Source organism: Vipera ursinii (assembly GCF_947247035.1).
Source record: "Vipera ursinii genome assembly, chromosome: 2".
Classification (NCBI taxonomy): Eukaryota; Metazoa; Chordata; class Lepidosauria; order Squamata; family Viperidae; genus Vipera; species Vipera ursinii.
In genome coordinates, this window is record NC_139513.1 from 261,593,448 (window position 1) to 261,614,384 (window position 20,937).

Here is a 20,937-nt window from a genome sequence, read left to right on the forward strand (position 1 = left end):
CATCTTTGGCTGCAGAGCATATAGTCAATCTGATTTCTGTGTTGACCATCTGGTGATGTCCATGTGTAGAGCCGTCTCTTGGGTTGTTGGAAAAGAGTGTTTGCTATGACCATCGTATTCTCTTGACAGAATTCTATCAGCCTGTGCCCTGCTTCATTTTGCACTCCAAGGCCAAACTTGCCTGTTATTCCAGTTATCTTTTGGCTTCCTACTTTAGCATTCCAATCCCCCATGATGATAAGAACATCATTTTTTGGTGTTAGTTCTATAAGGTGCTGTAGTGCTTCATAGAACTGGTCAATTTCATCCTCTTCAGCACTGGTGGTTGGGGCATAGACTTGGACTACTGTGATATTGAATGGTTTCCCTTGGATTCGAACTGAGATCATTCTGTCATTTTGAGGATTGTATCCCAGTATTGCTTTTCCTACTCTTTTATTGACTATGAAGGCTACTCCATTTCTTCTGAAGGATTCTTGCCCACAGTAGTATACCTGATGGTCATCTGAATTAAATTCACCCATTCCTGTCCATTTTAGTTCGCTGATACCTAAGATGTCAATGTTCAGTCTTGTCATCTCTTGTTTGACCACGTCCAGTTTTCCTTGATTCATGGATCTTACATTCCAGGTTCCTATGGAGAAAAAATCTTTACAGCATCGGACTTTCCTTTCACCACCAGACACATCCACAGCTGAGCGTCCTTTCGGCTTTGGCCCAGTCGCTTCATTCTTTCTGGCGCTACTAGTACTAGCCCTCTGCTCTTCCCCAGTAGCATATTGGACGCCTTCCGACCTGAGGGGCTCATCTTCCAGCGTCATATCGTTTTGCCTTTTGGTACTGTCCATAGGGTTTTCATGGCAAAGATACTGGAGTGGGTTGCCATTTCCTTCTCCAGTGGATCACATTTTGTCAGAACTCTCTGCTATGACCTGTCCGTCTTGGGTGGCCCTGCACGGCATAGCTCATAGCTTCATTGAATTACGCAAGCCCCTTCGCCACGACAAGGCAGTAATCCATGAAGGGGAATTAAGGCCTAGAAAGGTCTATTTATGTGATAGTAAAATAATATTATTTTACTATTGTGCCCCTGGATTTGAAAATAATACTCAAACAAAACCAATATTAACTTTGAGATAGCTGATTTAGTCAAACTAAGAATTTAAACTCCCCCCCCTCAAACTTATATTCTTGATGATGCATCCGCTAGACAAGGACATTTCCTAATTAATAAAAGATGCATTTCTTTTCCTTTGGATTGCATTTATATTGAGATTATAAATTAGGATAATCTTCATAGGGACCTCTAAATATTTTAGGTGATGGCATATTTATTCATATTTGTAAACTGCTTTTAAAAATACTTGTACATTGTGGCCTGTCATTCTATTTGCTTGTAGAAATAGTCTATCCTTCATACTTCACGTACCTCCTACAAGGCCAGAATGTTCTAGTCTTGTTTAATTATAGATGACAGAAAATAATATTTCTAAGCCACTTGTAATTATTACATTTACTTCAAATAAACAGGCATGATATTCTGGTTTTGTAATGTTGTCTCCCCATGTTCTGATTAATATGAGGTAAACCTAGAAAGGAGAGAGAGAGAGAGAGAGAGAGAGAGAGAGAGAGAGAGAGAGAGAGGGAGGGAGGGAGGGAGGGAGGGAGGGAGGGAGGGAGGGAGGGAGGGAGAGAGAGAGAGAGAGAGAGAGAGAGAGAGAGAGAGAGAGAGAGACCCTTTTTGCGTCATTATATTTTTACTTCCAGATTCAAAGAATGGTTAATCTGATCATTGACCACAATAAAAATCTCATTCGCCTTCTTTCTACTTCTTTCTTATAAGTGATATAAAAGTTATTGTTTACTTTGTAGATACAGTAAACATCTAAATATTTCCTTTTTTTACAGCTGAAAACCTTCATACAACAGTAGCATTATTGCAAATGAAAGACACAAACTACTCAAAGGAAGAGAGTGTTGGTGACTCATGTTTGACAAATCTTAGTGAAACTGAAGTCTGTGAACCTTTCACTGATTGTTAGTAAGAACTAATATTTTTAATCGTCCCCTGCTTAGATATATTTACCATGATTGTTTCAAAATACAAACATATATAAAATACAAAGATATTTCCTAGAAAAATTAGATACTTAACTGGTACTTAAATCTGTCCTTGAAATCTATAAGTGTGTTATTGCAATTATTTTTCTGTAACAAAAAGGACACTTCTATATTATAACAATACTCCATTGGAAAAAAAGTAGAACAAAAGTGCAATTTATTTGATTTTTAGCTTGGAATGGAGAATGGAAGCACTAACTAAAAAATTTGAAGGCAAGGTGAAGTAGGTCTTCAAAACGTAGACCTTCCACATAACTACACTGATGATGGTTGATTCTCCAGTACCAGTTAAAATAAATGTTCTGTCAGAAATTAGACATGGGGAAAAGGTCAGGAAAGAAAGGGTTGAGAAAGAACAAGAAAGAACAAGAGAGAGGAAGAAAGCTAAGTAAGCAAAGGGGGAAAAAACAAAGCTAAGTGAGGGGAATGCTAGAAATAATATATCCGATCCAAAATAATTAAAGAGAGACATGCATTTAAATGTTCAATTCTAAGTCATATTTTTCCTGTTGGCATTAATCTCTAGGTACAGAACTGAAGGTAGAGAAAGAAACTTGTAATTCTGATATGCATGAGGAAAACAATGTAGCAGAAATGGATATACTAGACCAGGTACTGTACGTTCATATGCACCTTGCATGGCATTATCTAGGCATTGAATTTAATCTTTTTCCTATTCTCTGTTTTTGTCTGTACTTTCACTTTTATCTAGTCTTTGTGCCCTTTTGCCCTCAAAGCTGCCATTAAATAGCTGCTTAATATCAAGAGCATGACATGTCAAACTCACCATGTCATGTGACGTTGCACAACGTATCGGAGCTTTTCCCCCATTGCCGGCAATAGGGTGGGCGTGCTTTCACAATGATGTGTCTGGCCCGTGGGCCGGAAGTTTGACACCTCTGTACTACACCATATTTGCAAAAGTTTAAAATAATTTCCTAGGCAGACCAGACGATGGCAGCACAGTGCCACAAATAGTCTAATGTAATTATATGTTTGTAGGAAGAAAATGCCTGCTTTTCTGCTTCTGCACAAACTGAGGTAAGATGGTTCTCTTACAGTAATCTATTAATATTCCCTACTCTAAGTTTATTATGTTTTGTATCTCATCCTCAATGTTTCCTTTCTTCCTTAGGTTGTGCAGACTATCCAGAATTTAACACGGCTCTTATACAGCATCCAGGTGATTATTGCTTTGTGAATTTAATTGTTTTTTGTAAATTGTACATTCAAACAGCTTTTCCAGTTTTCAAAGCACTGTTAACAGTTTGGTGGCCTCTTAATAAAAATATTCTCTGAACATTATCCTATTCTTTGAAAAAAATAGTTTGTTAACTACAAAGGGTTGGAAACTACCATACAGTGGATTAGTTAGGAGTTAGTATTTAGTAGAGACAGTGCACCAGCATCGATTGTCTTTTTGTGCTGTCTTTGTTCTTGGATATCACATTTGGGGAAAACATTAATATAATTTAATGTAGCATCTATTTTATCCTAAAGTACATGATTGATTGACCATGATTGAGGTGACAGGCCCCTGAATTGTCTCTACTACAACTCTGAAGTCTGAAGTTAGTGGGTTCTCCTTGAAGAATGTTTATAGAACATTCTGAATAGATATTAAACATCGTGCATGTATTTATTGTCTATATGAAAATAAAAAAATATGCAATAAGACTATAAAGAGGAAAACATTCTATAAAATGTAATTCAGGATTATAAAATTAAGCATACGTAAATTCTAGCCAAGCAAATTCATCTCACGTAGACAGAAAGAATGATTCAAAGATAACCGTGAATTCCAAAAATCTTCAAAATCAAAATTATAGGACACCTTTGTTAAAGCTGGCTGAAATGGTGGGATAGTGAGCAAACGTCCAGGTTTTTTCACTGTTGGAAGTTTGATTCTTAGGCATCAAGTCATTTTCTATTCCTGGCAATCATATAGAAATTTGGTTGATTGGAAATTTGGCCCAATTCTAATATAGGCATAATTGAATTGTGGTTTGGGGAATAAAACATTTTCAGAGCTCATCTGCAGCCACTAACAATCATTCTGTATTTGTCGCTCTGAATGGGGTTGTTTGGAAAGCTCCGTGTGTCTAGAATCCACAATTCTCACAGTCCTAACTAGATTGTCCGAATGTTAATGTCCTGATCTTAGCCCTTAAGCAAGTGCATATGGGTGCAAGCATCCTTCACATAATGTGATCCCCAACCTAAATTTTTACTGTAAAAGGTGGAGGAGATTTTGAGATTACAGCTAGGGTGTGTGTGTGTATAGAGAGTGTGTGTGTGTGTATAGAGAGAGCTCTGTTCAAAGCACTTCCTGTCTCACTTAAGAATATCTTTATTTCCAGATAAGCCAGAATTTGTAAAATTGTAAGGTATAGTGAGCCAAAACCCATAATGTTAATCATAGAATTAGTGCAGAAAATGAACACATGTTATTATCTGAAAATGGAAACAGTATGTTAAATGAATAAAACAACAAACATTATCTTAGACTTCCATGTGGAATTTTTCTTTTTAAGGCTATTATGCATTTAATGTTTTGATATTTTATAAAATGAATAAAATAACTGAAACAAATTGTTGCTGCATTTTGTTTTGATGAAAAGGCAGCCTTGACCATCCAGGACACTCACATTGAGATCAATAAGCTGCTTCTGCAGGAACATGAAAGATGCAGCTTGAGCCACAGCCCACGGAGCACTTTCTTTCTCGAACAAGAAAAACACAGAAACTTAAAAGAGGAATTCGCAAATATTCATAAACTCCAGCAGCAGTTTCAGCAAGAGCAGCAACGATGGCACCGTGAGTGTGAGCAGCAGCAACAGGTGCATGAGACAAGAGAGAGCAGGTTGCTGGAGAAGGAAAAAGAGTGCTGTGGCCAAGAAGAGTTGCTTTGCAAAAACCGTGAAGAGCTGGATGGCCAGTTGCAAGATTACCAACAGAACCTAGAGAGACTCCAAGAGAGTCAAAGGATGGTGGAGAAGGAACGGGAAACTGTCAGGTTGCAGCAAAAGATTCTGCACCACTGGAAACACAACCATCAAAGCAATTTGCCAGCAGTTATCTCATCGGGAAACAATGAGGTATGCAGCATTTCCAAACATTACCGAACTTGGTGATTGATCTCCGTCAAGCCCTACCTGAGGTAGTCCAGTTTGATGAGCTAACACATGAGACTTAGGACTAGTAAAGAACCCATTGAGTTTATGGCTGAGATAATATCTGAATCCCTACCTTATTTATATTACCGAGAAAAAAAGAGATAAACATTGATGGGAGATTAATAATTTGGGATGAGCTTAATAACTTATGGTGATTGCTTTAAGCTTCAAGCATTCATACTACTATTTACTAGAAGTACCAAACTCCAGGCATTACCACTGAAAAGCCATTGTACCATTCTGATGGACAATTCAGGGTGATCAGGAAGATCTAGGAATTGAAAAGATGTGAAGGAAGCCATTGACGGTGGAGTACTACGGAGGGAAAACAAGGACCTTATATTTAGAGTACAATACAGTAGAGAAGGGACGCAGTGGCTCAGTGGGTTAGGACGCTGAGCTTGTCGATCGGAAGATCGGCAGTTTGGCGGGTCGAATCCCGAGTGCCACATAGCAGAGTGAGCGCCTGTTACTCGTCCCAGCTTCTGCCAACCTAGCAGTTTGAAAGCACATAAAAATGCAAGTAGAAAAATAGGGACCACTACAGTGGGAAGGTAACAGCGCTCCGTGCGCCTTTGGCGTCTAGTCATGCCGGCCACATGACCACGGAGACATCCTCGGACAAGCGCTGGCTCTTCAGCTTTGAAACGGAGATGAGCACCGGCCCCTAGAGTTGGAAACGACTAGCACGCATGTGCGGGGGAACCTTTACCTTTACCTTTACAGTAGAGAAATGCATGAAGTCCTCACTCTAAATGGGCCTTTGGGGGTCTTTTCTATAATATGCAGTCGGAAGTGAGGAGTGCCACTTAGATTGTTAGGATTTCTCTATCTATCCACGGGAAGTGTCAGCCGGTAGAATGAAGATAGCAAAATTTGTTGCTTTAGAGTTTTTGCAGTTTATCGACTATAATTTAAGTATTGTGCTTTATCATTTACAGGTGTCATTTACAGGTAACATAATGTGAGAAGCAGGATAATCTAAAAATTAGCTTCTTTTTAAACAGCAGACAAAACATAGACAAGTGATAGCAGTCTATTCTAGTGCTCACTTGGAGAAAAATATAGCACATATCTTTAAGAGGAGAAAAAAAAACCTATTCCAAAACATGCCCCCTCCGCTCCCTTCTTCCCTCTCTCCCTTTCTTCATCAGGTGAATTTGTTTAAGTGTTAAATTATTATTTTTTCCACAAATTGTGCATTGCATGAACTTGCTACCCTACTCTTGATTCTCATCTTGGCAACAGATGAATAAGTTGAGGGGTTTTTTATTTTTTGTTCAAAGCTGGTTAACTATTTCAAGTTACAGGACAGAGATTTATACTTTTCTTTTGTATTTTTGTGTACAGATAATGGGACCTCTTCATTTGGACAGTTTTTGTGGTGAGAATTCAGCCATCATAAAAGAAACTCTAGTACAGATGTCATTAAACCGCCTCAACAGATCAAATTCTCTAGCTTACCAAGACTGTGGGCTTAGTGTAAATTTAACAGATTCAGAGTTACCGAGGAGAACTGAAAATCAGGCCAACTTCAACGTGGATATTTCTTGTCAGCAAATGTCCACTGCTGATCTCTCAAAATCGACGGGAGCCTGCCATCATACTTCTTCCAACACAAATCAGTCAGATGCTTGTAACAATCGTAAGTTATAATTCAATATATATATATATCTAGTAAATAACATAGCAGATGTAAGACCTATTTTTTAATTTAGCTAATACAAATTACTGCATTGAATATCTGTGGTAATTGAGCGATTTCTGTATTTAACATTCAGCAAAATAGTTCTGTAGCAAGGCAACTGATGAGCTTTTTACTGTTTACTTCATGAAGAGAAGGTGCAATTCCAAATCCTAAAAATTGCTTCTTGAGCAGATTTGTATTATTTTCTGTGTCCAAATCCTAAAAATTGCTTCTTGAGCAGATTTGTATCGTTTTCTGTGTGCCTTAGGGCAGTCTAGTATTGACATTTTATTTTAAACAATGTTGGTGAAAGAACTACAATTAATCTTAAAGAACCATATTTTCCCTTCTATTGTGCAACAAGCAAGACTTCCTAATGTGCAACATATTTCAAAATAATAAAGTTCATCTTGCAAGATTATTATTATTTCATAGCAGAGGGTCTTTTCCAGAAGATTTATTTTTTAATATAAAGTTATTAATTTTGATAATGTTTACCGTAAGATTTAAATGTGTGGATTTACACAGCTTTTAGAAAAATATTCTGTTTGGTATATAGGGGGAATACACAATATAAACAATATACAAAAAGCTTATCTTGTAAAGATAAAATGATAACTTATGGGTCTACCTGATGTCAGTCCTATATCTATATGCAACTAGATTGCCAGAGTTTTTTGAGCTGTGATCCAGAATGGGGAGAAGATTGAAAACTGTTACTTTCACCCTGCAATTCACACAAAATAGATACATTTGCTTTGGAAACTCGAATAAGCATATATGTATATGCCATATAAGTATTTTTTTTTCTGGAGGAGTTTTCTTCTATGTATGAAATCCATACATACTGGTATGAATTCTAATTTTTCTCCAATGTGTTTTGATTTGAGCGTCCATCTGATTTCCCCCAAAATATGTTTCTGCCTTTCTCATTATTGCTGCTTAAACACAACAACTTTAAGCAAATCAACAGTAGATTATTTCTGCTTCCTCATCATCACAAAGAATTGTGTCCTCCAAACATGGACTCTTGTTGATCTGTGCTAGCTATCAGTCAAATAAAAGCCCAGTTCAAATAAAGAGCAACACATAATTTATATACTTGATTTTTATCAATTAAATGAAATGTGCATACCTTGTTATAAGGTTCTGGGCCTGACTGTATGTACAAGAAATTCTGGACTATTTCTATTCCAAAAGAATAATACAGAAAATGTTTGACTATCTCTCTCCCACTGTTTCTGCCCACCCAGTTATGTTCTGGCAGCATGGGTGTGCTCTAGGTCCCTCCAATTAAATATTGTCATCTTATGGGAGGTAGGAAACGTGCCTTCTTTGTGGTTGCCCCTACCCTTTGGAACAGCATCCTTCCCAAGTTAAGGACAGTACCCACTCACCTGGGATACAGCCCACTCACCTGGGATACAGCCCATAAGACCGGACTTTGGTCCCAGGCCTGATGGTGACAGGATTCCCCATCATGCTGTGTTTTAAGAGTCAGACTGTTTTGTCTTGTCTGTATTTCTAATTGGTTTATATTAGTATTAGATTTTGTAAGCTGCCCAAAGAATATAGGAATGGGCAGCTACTGTATAATAAATTTAATGAAATAAATAATAAGTGAACAATAATAAATAACCTTATGTTGCCTGCAGTGGGAATTTTCAGACTGTTTTCCCCATAGAATCCTGATTTTTCAAGCCTGAAGATTACTGTCAAGCTTCTTGGCAAATCTAAAGACAATTTTGCTCAAAATACATGTTTTAAAACTGAACAGTGCTCAGACTTGTAGGTGAATGTCTGGTTGGTAGAATAATATTAGTAATACTTATGTGCAAACTGCAGAAAATGGAAGTCACTGAATTATTTATCAGGATAACATATTTGAGCCAAGTTCCAGTCTGTGGATTACAGAGTTTCATGTACAACTGTAATGAAGTTTTCTTTGCAGGCTTCTTAACGGAAGTGAATTATGCCTTTGGGAATAATATCACCATTTGTTTAAAGCATATGGCAAATAAATAAATAAAAAGTTATATGACAGTGTAATATCAAAGAAAAGAGGAAAAAAGTTTCACAAATGTAGTCAGCTAAATTATTTTGAAATGAGACAATTGAAAAAAAAACTTTATTTTTATTTCTCAGTGGAGGAAAATCCAATCCATACAGAATAATTGTTTTTTCAAAAGTATCTTTGCAATCTTGCCAATTGCTGTCCATGAATTTGGACAGACGATTAAGTGTTAGTTTTAATAGATTATATAAGCCATGGCGGCGCAGTGGTTAGAATGCAGTACTGCAGGCTACTTCTACCGACTATTGGCTACCAGCAGTTTGGCAGTTTGATTCACACCTGCTCATAGTTGACTCAGCCTTCCATTCTTCTGAGGTCGGTAAAATGAGGACCCAGATTTTGGGGGGCAATATACTGACTCTGTAAATAAATAAATAAATAAAATAAACAATATGCATTGAATCCATTATATTTTCTATACAGTAATAGAATGACAGCCTGAAATATATTTTGTCTCAGAACAAAACATAGTCATAATTTGAGATTTCTTCTATAGTTATATTAAAATGCTGTCAGGATATTGCCCCCAACAATCTACTAAATATTCTAATGCTTTCTCATCTGTCCAAATTCATGGACAGCAGTTGGCAAGATTGCAAAGATCCTTTTGAAAAAAACACACAACTGTTCTGTAGTGGATTGAATTTTCCTCCACTGAGAAATAAAAATAATGTTTTTTCTCAGTTGTCGCATTTTAAAAGAAGATGAGAGCACTTAATTAATTGCGTTAGTGGCTGCAAAAGTAAGCACAGTTCATATGTCTTTTTTTAAAGAGTTTATAGGCTCACAAAAATCTAAAACACAAGGTGATTGCCAGAATATTCCCTCAGCAGGACAACTATTTCTCTTCCCCCTCATGGTAAATTCACAGAGATACCTTTAAAAGCTCTATAGTCCCTTTTCATTACAGCTGTGTTTAATGCATTGGAGAAGAAGCAAGCCAATAAAAGGTATGTTGATGGTTAGAAGAATACTGAATGAATCATGTGCATGTGTATAATTATACTGCAAATCTTCAAAAGCTGAAAGGAAAAGCAGCTTTAATACTATGAATTTGAGAGAACAATAGAAGTGAGCTAGCAAGCACCATAAGATGAGGCAAAAGGTAAGTAGTAAATGGCAGAGGAAAGCTGTGTGTTCTTTAGGAAATCCTAATTTATTCAGTTTAGACGCTGCCCAACTCCAGAATAATGTAATAATTATAAATGTATATAACAATGGACTCTGGGAAGTTCACAGTATAACAAAAATGAAATTTAAAAGGCCAAAGTTAGCAAAAACAAAGACAAGATAAAGAACAAGATGGCAAATCCAGCCAACAGCATAAATAAACATACGTTAATAAAACAATTGACTCCTATCCAAAGGCTTGAGAGTACGGCCAGATTACAAACAATTAAGTAGATGGGAAAGGAATAAGTAAAGGATTAATACTGAATAGGAATGAGACGCTTTGCCCTAAAAACTGCAGTTCATATTGATCTGACCAAGAGATCTATAATAAGTACTCCAGATGTCTCTTCTGGCACTTCACTTCCCTTAGTTCGTAGAATAACCAAGGGGAACACACTATGAGAGACCATGAAGCAGTGTTAGAAATATTTATATACTTGAATAATAATTGCATTAGATTACTGTAACTATTTACAGCTAAAATGATATATCCCTTTTCTCTCATTTTTTCACTTCAATTTTTTTTAAAAAAAGATTTGGGTATGATACATTCAGATTTTGGATAAGTTGATCATAAACACTTTCTATTTACAAATATGGCATAATTTTTCAGAAATAGATGTAAATAAACATATTTTCTGATTTTACCTGTGGCTCTTCTTCAAAGGTTGTTTGCTTTGGGACATTATGGCAGTATCATTGTGACTCTTAAAGATAATTGCAGAGTTTTTCATTTCCCTCCCCCACAATGCATAGCTGTTAGCATATGAAATTTTTATTGTAACTGAAGAACTGATTTCCAGTTCCTGGAGATTAGAGATCTACACGAAATGAAAATATGTTTTGTTGAAGCATTGCTTTGATTATATTGTTTCAAACAAAAAAAAAAAAACAACTAGAGCAGTGTTTCTCAACCATTGCAACTTGAAAACATATGGATTCTATAGAGAATTCTGGGAGTGAAGTCTACACATTTTAAACTTGAGATTGTTGAGAAAGTGATCTAGAGGATTCCTAGAATGTTTTACTGAGCATAGAGGGCAAAGGTGATGTAAGCTGCCCCTTCTTTCCCCAGTCTTTTAGACTGTCCAACACTGACCTTCTTGGTGTCTTCCCCTTGTCTCTGCTTCCATCTGTAATGGTGACCCAGCAAGCAAATCCCATCAGCTGACGGTGCCCAATCTTTCCTTACCCACTTTTATCAGTCAACATCAGTGTACTGACTTGTGTGCCTGTTCCTTAGAGCAATGGTCTCCATAATAAAGAACAGGCTTCCAGGTACTGATGTCTACAGATGCCATCAGTAAGGAAATCCTGTAGCATAATTTCTTCCCGACCCCTTCTGTTCAGTGCTCCACTTTTTTATGGAGCAATGTCCATCCATATCTAGAAAAATAAACCATCTACACAAACCAAAACATCCAACATCCATGTTTTAGTTCAGGTACAAACCACTCAAAATAGCTTTTTTGTATATTGAAATTGTATATTTCTCATGACATGTATATTGTATATTTCTCATGACATGTAAAAGTACAATGGATTTACTTCCACTGTGGTATTTTAGCAATCAATTTTGCCATCTGTTGTGCCCTGGATGTGTCTCAGAACTGTGCCACTTTCAAGATGAACTTTGAAAGCATGCAACAGCAGGATTTCCTGTTCCACTTTCAGAATGATGGTATCACACATGGGAAAAATCATGCTTTTTGTCAGGGAGACTGAAGATATGCCTGCTTACTTAAATAGCAGCCAAGGACTGGTGCTTTCCACTTTCTTCTAAATACTTTCTCATTTATGGAACTTTCCAATACAAATCTGTGTTTTGCTCTCTTATCAAAAAGGCTGCCACTAATCATTGCTCATTGGTACCGTACATAATGACTCTTCCACTAGAATTTGTATTCCTAAACTTCTGTTATTTCATGTTTTGCATATAGAATGAGAATAAATGTATTATTGCTTTCTTTGTAAGATACTTGCTTAAGTCCTCACCTCATTCCAAACTGTTAAGACTGTACATTCCCAGTTCACTCAGTCCCTTCTTGTAAGGTCAGTGGTTGATGGCCATGATATTGAATCCCATATCTTTAAACAACTAAGAGCATAAAAAAATTGAAACAGTGGAGAACTGCCTTTAAATTATGCATTATTCAGAATAGTGCTGTCATGGCAACCCTGGAAAAGATAAAGTACATGTTTTATAGGATCAGTTTTTCTGATGTATATGTACCCTATTGAGTTGTTCAGAAGGTACATACATTATATTAACAATTCATTTTGAATTTCTCAGAAAACATAATCCTGTTGGATGATACTGTACCTTAAAAGACAGTGAGATATATATTTATTCCAAAGTAAATATTTTGTACACTTTGAATATATAACATAGTCCATATATATTATGGACCATAAATTCTCCGAGTATAGTATAAACTCTATTGAGGCATTAACTTTTCTTGGACTTCTTGTATTGGGAGCTAAATACACTGTATTTAAGAGGCTTTTCAAATGCTCCTGGCTTGTTCTCAAGAAGACTTTGTAGCCAGAAGTGAAGATATGTTCAGTGACTAGCAATAAAGAAAGTGCTAGCAAGTGACATCTCCCTGGGTCAGACATATCTGAAAAAAGTTCTTAGGCATTTGAAGCTGGTGCTACTAAATGCAAATTCAGCCTTTACCAAAAATTATTACCCTTCAGGTTTATGCTATGTAGGCAGCATTTAGAAACTTAGCATCTTTTCTGCCTGGCCATTTAAAAAGTTGCTTATGCTAAGTCAAGTAATTGGGCCATACATTTTGTACTGTTTGCATTAAAAGCAATCCTTAGACTCTGAAGAAAGGCCAGTGTCCTTACAAAGGCACCAACTGCTCAAAATGGTTTTTTCCTTATTTCCAAGATCTTTAAAACTGCCAGAGACTGCTACCTTAAGGTCTCTTCATGAGGAGCAACTTGTGGGTGCTCTCGAGTCCTCTCCTTGTCCAGAAAGGAATTATTGAGGAACTGGTCTTCTTGCCAGGTGTTCATTGCCTTTTCATAGAGCTGGTTTCAGTCTGTCATTTCTTCCTGGAAGTTCAAACATGGAATCTATAAGATTCACCCAAAAATATTTAGAAAACATAATTTATCAGTCAGTTCCTAGGTAGTGCCCTTCACTGAATAGGCATATTCTCTGAGGATTGTGGGAGATGAATCTCAAAGTTGTTGGGGACAAAGGCTACATATGTGCTGCTTTACATTGATTGTAAATATTCATATTTTTATATGAATATTTTGTGTTCAGGAAGTACATTGAAGAACAATACTTTCATTTGTAAGTATTAATAGTATTGAATATTTGAAAGTCTCTTTAGTCTCAGAGGGGGATTTTTAAATCCCTTTGAATTTATTAGTCACCTAAAAAGCTTACAGTCACAGGGAAAGCGTTAAGAATAGGTTTCCTTTGTTTTTTTACTGTTTCAATCCAAAGCATTTAAATGGGGCTGAAATTTGCCCTCCTTTCAAAAAGTTAGTTTTGAACATAAACACATTCGTGCTGTGCCTGTTTTTGAACATAAATACACTCACGCTGTGCTTGTAATGAAGGCATTCAGTCCTTGGGAAGACAATTCTCTGGTATAGAAGCGCTCAGTCTCAGCTTGATAAACTTTAAGGATGACAATGGGAGGGTGATAGGAGGTGAATAGGTTCCCCCCACCCCAATTTTTTTTACAGTATTTGTAGTTCTTCCTGTTAATTGGCTTTTAAGGAGATTCTCATAGCCAGTTCAGTGGGTGAACAGCAGGGTCTGATTGGATTGGATCCAGAAATAGGCATTTGTAGTCTCTCTATCTTGCAGAAGTGTTTCCAGATAACTCGCTGCACATGTTAATTTAAAAAATACAGGTCGTTCCCATTCCCAGAATAAATGGAATCCCGTGAATCAGGATTGTGAGAAACACCTGGAATCATAACAGTCAAGTTTAATAATTACAGCACATTCAGGCCACAGACAAAGTTTTAAAGTGGAACCAGTCTAATTCTTGCTAAAGGCTCATGGAAAACAAATTAAGCAATAAGCAGCACAAGAATTTGTAACTCAGCTCTTGCATTTCACTCAACTGGCCAGTCACTGGATTATATTTTTTAAAGTTTATTTAATATTTGTTAATTTTGATATGTTTTTATTTGTTTTATTTTCTTGTGAGAAAATAAAATATTCTTTTATTTTCTTGTGAGAAAAATATGAAATGAATTTTATTTTTATTTTTTATTTTAATTCCATTTATATCCCGCCCTTCTCCGAAGACTCAGGGCGGCTTACAAGCTTATCAGTAGCCTTCATTCTATGTATATGCCTGCTTATTAGGGCTTTCATACACCCCCCCAAGCGGCATTATTACAAAGTCAGCTTAATTGCCCCCAACAATCTGGGTCCTCATTTTACCTACCTCGGAAGGATGCAAGGCTGAGTCAACCTTGAGCCTGGTGGGGTGCGAACCTGCACTAATTGCAGGCAGCTGGTGTTACTTAAGGAGGCATTAGCCCACTGCTCCACCAAGGCAGTGGTGGACACTACATGTTTCTGCAAATTTGTTATAGGGAAATCAGTTCAAGAAACAGCTGCCCTAGGAAAATAAATCACACAAGTCTTAAATTAGTGATTTAATTTGTTATTGTATAATTATTGTCAAAGTGGGAAACAGACATGTGCAAGATATTTTCACATGCCAAAATAAATTAATACTGGATACTTTGCACTTTGACTTTGGTGGATGATGGTTCTATTTGGTTGCTTTGTTTTAGGCAGTGAAATATCATGGGATGGTCCCACAAAGTAGCCATTAAGAAAATTTTTGAATATAATTATGTACCAGGATTACATGCATAGTGCAAGCCCAGAAGTAATTTTAACCTACCTATGCTTTTACGTTCTAGATATGAATGCATTGCAGAACCAGTATCCAAGATTACAAGATTTTGATTCAAGTCATGGCAACCTTCAGTTACTTCACCCTTCAGATGTTCTGCTTCATAATTTACCTTGTGACATGGAACAAGATTCAGAAAATGGTGGCATGGAAGAAAATATTGTTTATCTCTAATTCTTCATTTGTAATATTAATATAGTAGCACTTTGGGGTAGCTTTTCTAACTGTAGTTACTCTGTATTCAAATTGCTTTGCCAGTATATTATTTATTTCAAAATACAAATTTTCCTTATCCATAGGATACAAATTAAGTTATTTTTTAAAATATACCTGTAATATTTAAATTGTCATATTTGAAACATTGATGGGCTCTAAAACTAGACTTGGTGTATATATGTATATATACATATGTATTTGTATGTCTGAAGTAAGATTATCAACATTGGACTAGGTTAAGTGGAAAGATTTTTGCTTTAGATGATGTACACTGTCTATAATTTGAGCAGCTAAAATTTAAGTGCAACTTCAATTAAAAAAACGCACCAAGTAATAACAAATGATGTAATGGAAACAGAAACAAGAACCTCAGTATGTTACGGTTGTACTTTCTGAATGTACTATGGTGGATTTAGTATAGACATTTATAACTATCAGTCCAGTCATTACCTCAGGTTGCTTCCCTTCAGATACACTGAACTTCAGTTCATGTATTCCACAAGCATCAAGTTGAAGAAGGCATTGTTCTGAGTTACTTTCCAAGTTACATGACCATAGTATGTATTTCATCTTAGTTTCATCATAGCATGTACGCATTATCCTGTCCTGAAATAGTTATAAAAAAACTAGAAAACTTTGTGCTGATAATCTAGTTTAATTCAGGTCACATGTCTCTGGGTGGGGATGAACACCTATTCGCTTGAAATAAGACTTCTGAATCACCATATCTTTTCAATTGAATTATCACACAAGGGCCTCTGCCATTATAGTTTAGTGGGTTATTTTTATCTTGTTTCAGTTGTGAACCTTTTGATCTATAGTCTCATGTGGTCCTAATATATCTTAATAGCAAAGAGTTTTAATAAATAAATAATGGCCACATATTTGTCACTGCAAGCTATATTTGTTTATTATACCATTCCTTAGTAGATATTTTTTGTCATCTACCACGTACATTTTTTTTTGTTTTCCAGAGATCAGTTTTATGTATTGCCTTAGAATTTGTTCTTGCCTATTGAGAGTGCCCTTTCATATCAAAAACGGCAAAATGCGTGACATTTCTCTCTCACATGAGGTATAAGACTAGGAAGTGGAATAAAAGCAAATGTAGGATTTTTCCCATTTAAACAATAAACCAGGATCCACTGATGTTTTTTTCACATACATGGACTGTGATTCAGCATATATCTTTCAGAATGCAGAGCTTTGATGCACTATAATAAATAAGGATCTTTTCTGTACATTTTGCAAATGAATTGTATACTTTTTGAATGGAATTAATATTTTCAATCTCCAAATGTGTGCTTCAGTGTATGTGCTGACTGTATGTATGTAATTTCCATATGATATTAAAAAATTCCAGCTGAGCTGAATACAATTCCTAGTGATCACATGGGACACATCATTGTACTTTTATTGATGTTAATCACAAAGTGGTATCCTAAAACTGGAACTTCCTTCCTTCCTTCCTTCCTTCCTTCCTTCCTTCCTTCCTTCCTTCCTTCAGTTAACAGTTGTAGGATTTCAGGGTGGGACTGCTTGTTTATGAATCTATCCAAAGATCAGATCTGACTTCATTTAGCTTTTTCAAGAATAGCCAAGATGCCATAAATCAACATAAAACTGTAGATGGTTTCATTTATGGTCACTAGAGTGGTGAGTTATAATTCTTGTAAGCAAAAAGGGTCTGCCATAGGATTCAGTCAGTAGTGTTAGTAAGTGCTTGCCCTCTCCTTATTCCTACCATTCAATACTTCCTTCAGAGAACTCTCTGTAGCTATGAATGCTATCCCCAATTTCCCTGCCATCTCTATATGATCACTTAATTTAAACTTAATTTAAGCAATTTTCAGAAAACCTGTATTAGTACTGTATGTTGCAAACTTCTAAAAACTGCTTCCTTTCCACTTGGTGAAAACTACATGTTTCATGTCCCCTTCCCCTTCCTTTGTTTCAGCTGTAAATGAAATGTTAATCCTCTATTTGCAGGAGTTGTTTTTCTCACTGGATAGATGGCCTCTCAAGTGTCCCATTTTGTAGATCCATTTGACACAGTCTAGCTCTGGAAAAATACCCTTGTATGCAGCTTGGTTAGCATGCTGAATTTTCATAATTTACTGAGATGGGACATTTCACAGTGCATGCTAGAATAGCACCATAGTGAACTGAAGGTTTGTTGTGAAGGAAGAGGGAGGGCTTGATTGTTGATTCATGGAGAACTAAAAGGGAGGGGAGAGTTAACTTATTGACCAGTGGGTTTGAGATAAAATTTGCAGATAGGCTGAGTTCTCAGAGTTAGCTATTGGTTTTCTACATTTGAGCAATGATTAGCTTAATTTGTTCTCTGTAAATTCCAGGGCCATGCTAAATCAGTCAAGTTCAACAGAGGAGAGGAAGATAAAATGGGGGCATTGCAAACTGGGTAATAATATTTTGAAATATATTAAAATGGATAAGCATTTCAAATCTGTAGCCATGCAACAATGAAACATAATGGAAACAGCAATGGCTGTTACAGGTAAGGTAAAATGTGCACAACCAACCCATAATATATTGGAGTCCATTTATTACTGTGTATACTGCACAGTATTTGTGTACCACATACTGTATTTTCCTGGAAAAGAACAATTGCCTACAAACCTATTTCCTGGATTGCACTGTGCCCGTGGAAGAGAACTCATGGCACATCTTTATTTACAATACTTTCAGTGATCTTCAGACCTTTAACATTAAGTATTGTCTATTTTGTTTACCCATATTCACAATAAAAGTAAATTTCATCAGTTTATAGCTTGCCTCTGTACTTATAGGGGAAAGAAAGATGTAAAACATAAACCAATGTGAATCTAGGTGGTCTTTTAAGCAGTCTGAATTCTATAAGTATCCATCATTTAGACATTTTTAAGGTTTATTTGAATTAAACATGAGCTTTTAGAAACATTAAGAATTCATTAGCTCAGTATTAGAGACTTAATTCCTTTCAACACTAAGAACTGTTACAGAAGAAAATCTCAATGTAGTTTCAGATATTTGGGGTATATGTAAAAAAAGTCAAAATCACAACTTTGCTGGATCGCAGCCATTATCGTGACATTTTTTTAATCACTACTTTGCCCCTGGATACCCCAGCACAGTGGATCTGGCACAGGATTCATGAAGAAATCTCTTGCAGACCACATACGTATTAGCTACTATCAGTGTTTGTGACACTTCAGTGACATTTCTTTAGACTGGAGATTTTCAGTATAGCATGTTCATCTGATTCACTTCAGGAAGAGGCAGATGGAGAAACTCAAAGAAGCACAGAATGGAATTTAAAAATGAAAAGTTAGCTTCTGAGCTCTGTTGCCAGCTTACAGATAGATTTTACATCCAGATAAGCAACCTTTGTTTTAGCTTTAGTTCACACGCACCCACCCCCTGCCCGTGCCAGCAATGTAAGATACTTAATGCTGTCTTCCAGGTCAGTCTAAATCTGTCTATCACTTCTTTTCACTCAGAATGACTCTTCTACTATCTTCCACTTGTGCAGAGTCTGCTTTAGAAAACAACAGCACTATACTGTGAGGCAATTGATGCTGATGGAAACATCTAAAGGGAAAGAGTAAAGAGCCTAAATGGGGAAATAAATGCATATCTGGAAATGTATTCATAAGTCTCAAGTTATTTTGAGGAAACAGCTTGTTCTAAATTTTATGGTCCTGAGGATTCCAGAAAGAATAAACTCCTGCTTAGATTGAAACTGGACAGTGAGATGGTAGTATATAAATTTAATAATTATGTGGTGGGGATAAAACAGTTCCTTGCTGCATTCACTTTACTATGCTGTGTTCAATTGTAGGAAGCAACAGCACACCCTAGATTAGGTCTGCCCAACTTGTAGAGGGAAAGATCCTTGCAGGCTGCAAAGGAGTACATGACACGTTTCGTGGTTGGTGGATGGCAGCAGTGCTAGAGCTGGTGGCAGCAAAGGCTTGGAGACCTCTGGCAGCATACCTTGGTGGTGGAAGCAGTGAATTTATTACTTTTTTTTAAAAAATGCTGGTCGGCCATGGAAGGCTGCTTGGTGAGCCACTTGAAACCTTGGTCCGTATGTTGTACAGTCTGGCTTAGGGTATAGGATATTATAATAATTACAGTACCAGAATTCCCTCAGAAAATTAATGACCTTTTCCATCTGAAATGATCCTGACTCCAGTTGGAACCCCAAGTATATAGCACTAATAGGTTTCAAATAATTCATCTATTATAACTACCCACCGTTAAGAGAATGATGAAATAGTAGTGGGCTGCCTCAACGTATACTGATACTTATGACAAAATTAACTTGCAGCAAAGGCAGATTGACTGTGACCACAGCAGTTCAGTCCAGAAATGACCACAAATGGTGCACGAGCTGGATTTGTGGAAAGCCTTTCTTGGCCAGGACTGCCAAGCTGGAACCATGAGGATCTCCATGGGATCATTTTGGGGAATACTATCCTAATCAAAATCAACTATAGAACAACTCCAGATCTGGTGTACCTAAGCCCAGGACCACTCAGTCTGGCTAAGGTTGAGTTAAGTCCAGTTCTATCCCATCCTATCCCCCATAGCATGCAGGCATTAAGAAAGATAGTTGATGCTTTTGCTTGGGAAATCAGGAATAGAGATATACAGTTCTGTATCATCTCCATATTGATGATAGGTAGCTCCATGCCAATAAATTGCCTCACCTAGTGACTTTATGTGTTGGCTAAACAGGAGCAGGGAAGGAGTTTAATCTTGAGGCACTTGTAATATAGGGTCTAGAACTGGATCTCTCCCCTTCCCTTCTGCCAGCTTCTAGAACCAACCCACCAAGTGGAACCTTCTGTCTCAACACCAACATGTACTGGTAATAGTATATCAATGGCCTCTAAGGGAATGGCCAGGATTCCAATTCCATCCCGAGTCTGCCAGAGATTATCAAGCAGGACAATCAGTGTCATCTCAGTGCTATAACCTGGCTGGAAACCAGACTTAAAGGGATCTAGATAAGACTACTTCATTTCTTCTTTCTTCCAAAACTAACAAGTCAGCAAAATCTGATACGCTAAAGGTAGGAAAAGAAAATATTTCACTTTGCAGCAGAATAGTGCTGCAACAAGGTTGACATGAGTTCTTTCTAAGTCTCATGATGCTGGCTTTTTTATTTTGAACAGAAATCCAGTGATATTCAACTCTTGTCTTGGACTCTGATTTTGGACTTTGCCTGGTCCCATTTTAGCCAGCTAAAAGTCTACAAATCTTGCTGATCTGTAGAAGAATAAATGATCTAGGCTAGTGCCAGTCAGCCAATATTTTGGCAGTATTTTTAGTAGCTGCATAACTAGTGTTAGCAATTTGGTGCTTGAGACTGTCTCACTATAATGCATGTTGTACATATTTATGAATGTGTTACTATGTGAATTCCTGAAATGTATCCGGTTTTTGGCAACATTCCTCATTCCATTAAGTACAGTGGCAAAAGCTAGTACTTGGACATTAGACAGAGTACGAGCCAGCAGTGTGCTCCAGCTGCCAAAAAAGCCAATGCAATCCTAACTTTCAGTAACAAAG

General features: G+C 36.8%; 1 protein-coding gene across 1 annotated transcript in view; it reads left to right on the top strand.

Moving 5' to 3' along the window:
• ARHGEF28 (Rho guanine nucleotide exchange factor 28) overlaps nucleotides 1-16,735 on the top strand; it is a 113,704-nt gene extending 96,969 nt beyond the window's left edge. The window contains exons 28-34 of the mRNA XM_083355527.1: nucleotides 1,909-2,037; nucleotides 2,648-2,733; nucleotides 3,124-3,162; nucleotides 3,257-3,304; nucleotides 4,743-5,219; nucleotides 6,648-6,942; nucleotides 15,149-16,735. Of these exons, the coding sequence (XP_083211653.1) occupies nucleotides 1,909-2,037; nucleotides 2,648-2,733; nucleotides 3,124-3,162; nucleotides 3,257-3,304; nucleotides 4,743-5,219; nucleotides 6,648-6,942; nucleotides 15,149-15,315 (1,241 nt within the window). The 3' untranslated portion in view covers nucleotides 15,316-16,735. The remainder of the gene's footprint in view (nucleotides 1-1,908; nucleotides 2,038-2,647; nucleotides 2,734-3,123; nucleotides 3,163-3,256; nucleotides 3,305-4,742; nucleotides 5,220-6,647; nucleotides 6,943-15,148) is intronic.
• The last annotated feature ends 4,202 nt before the right edge of the window (nucleotides 16,736-20,937 follow it).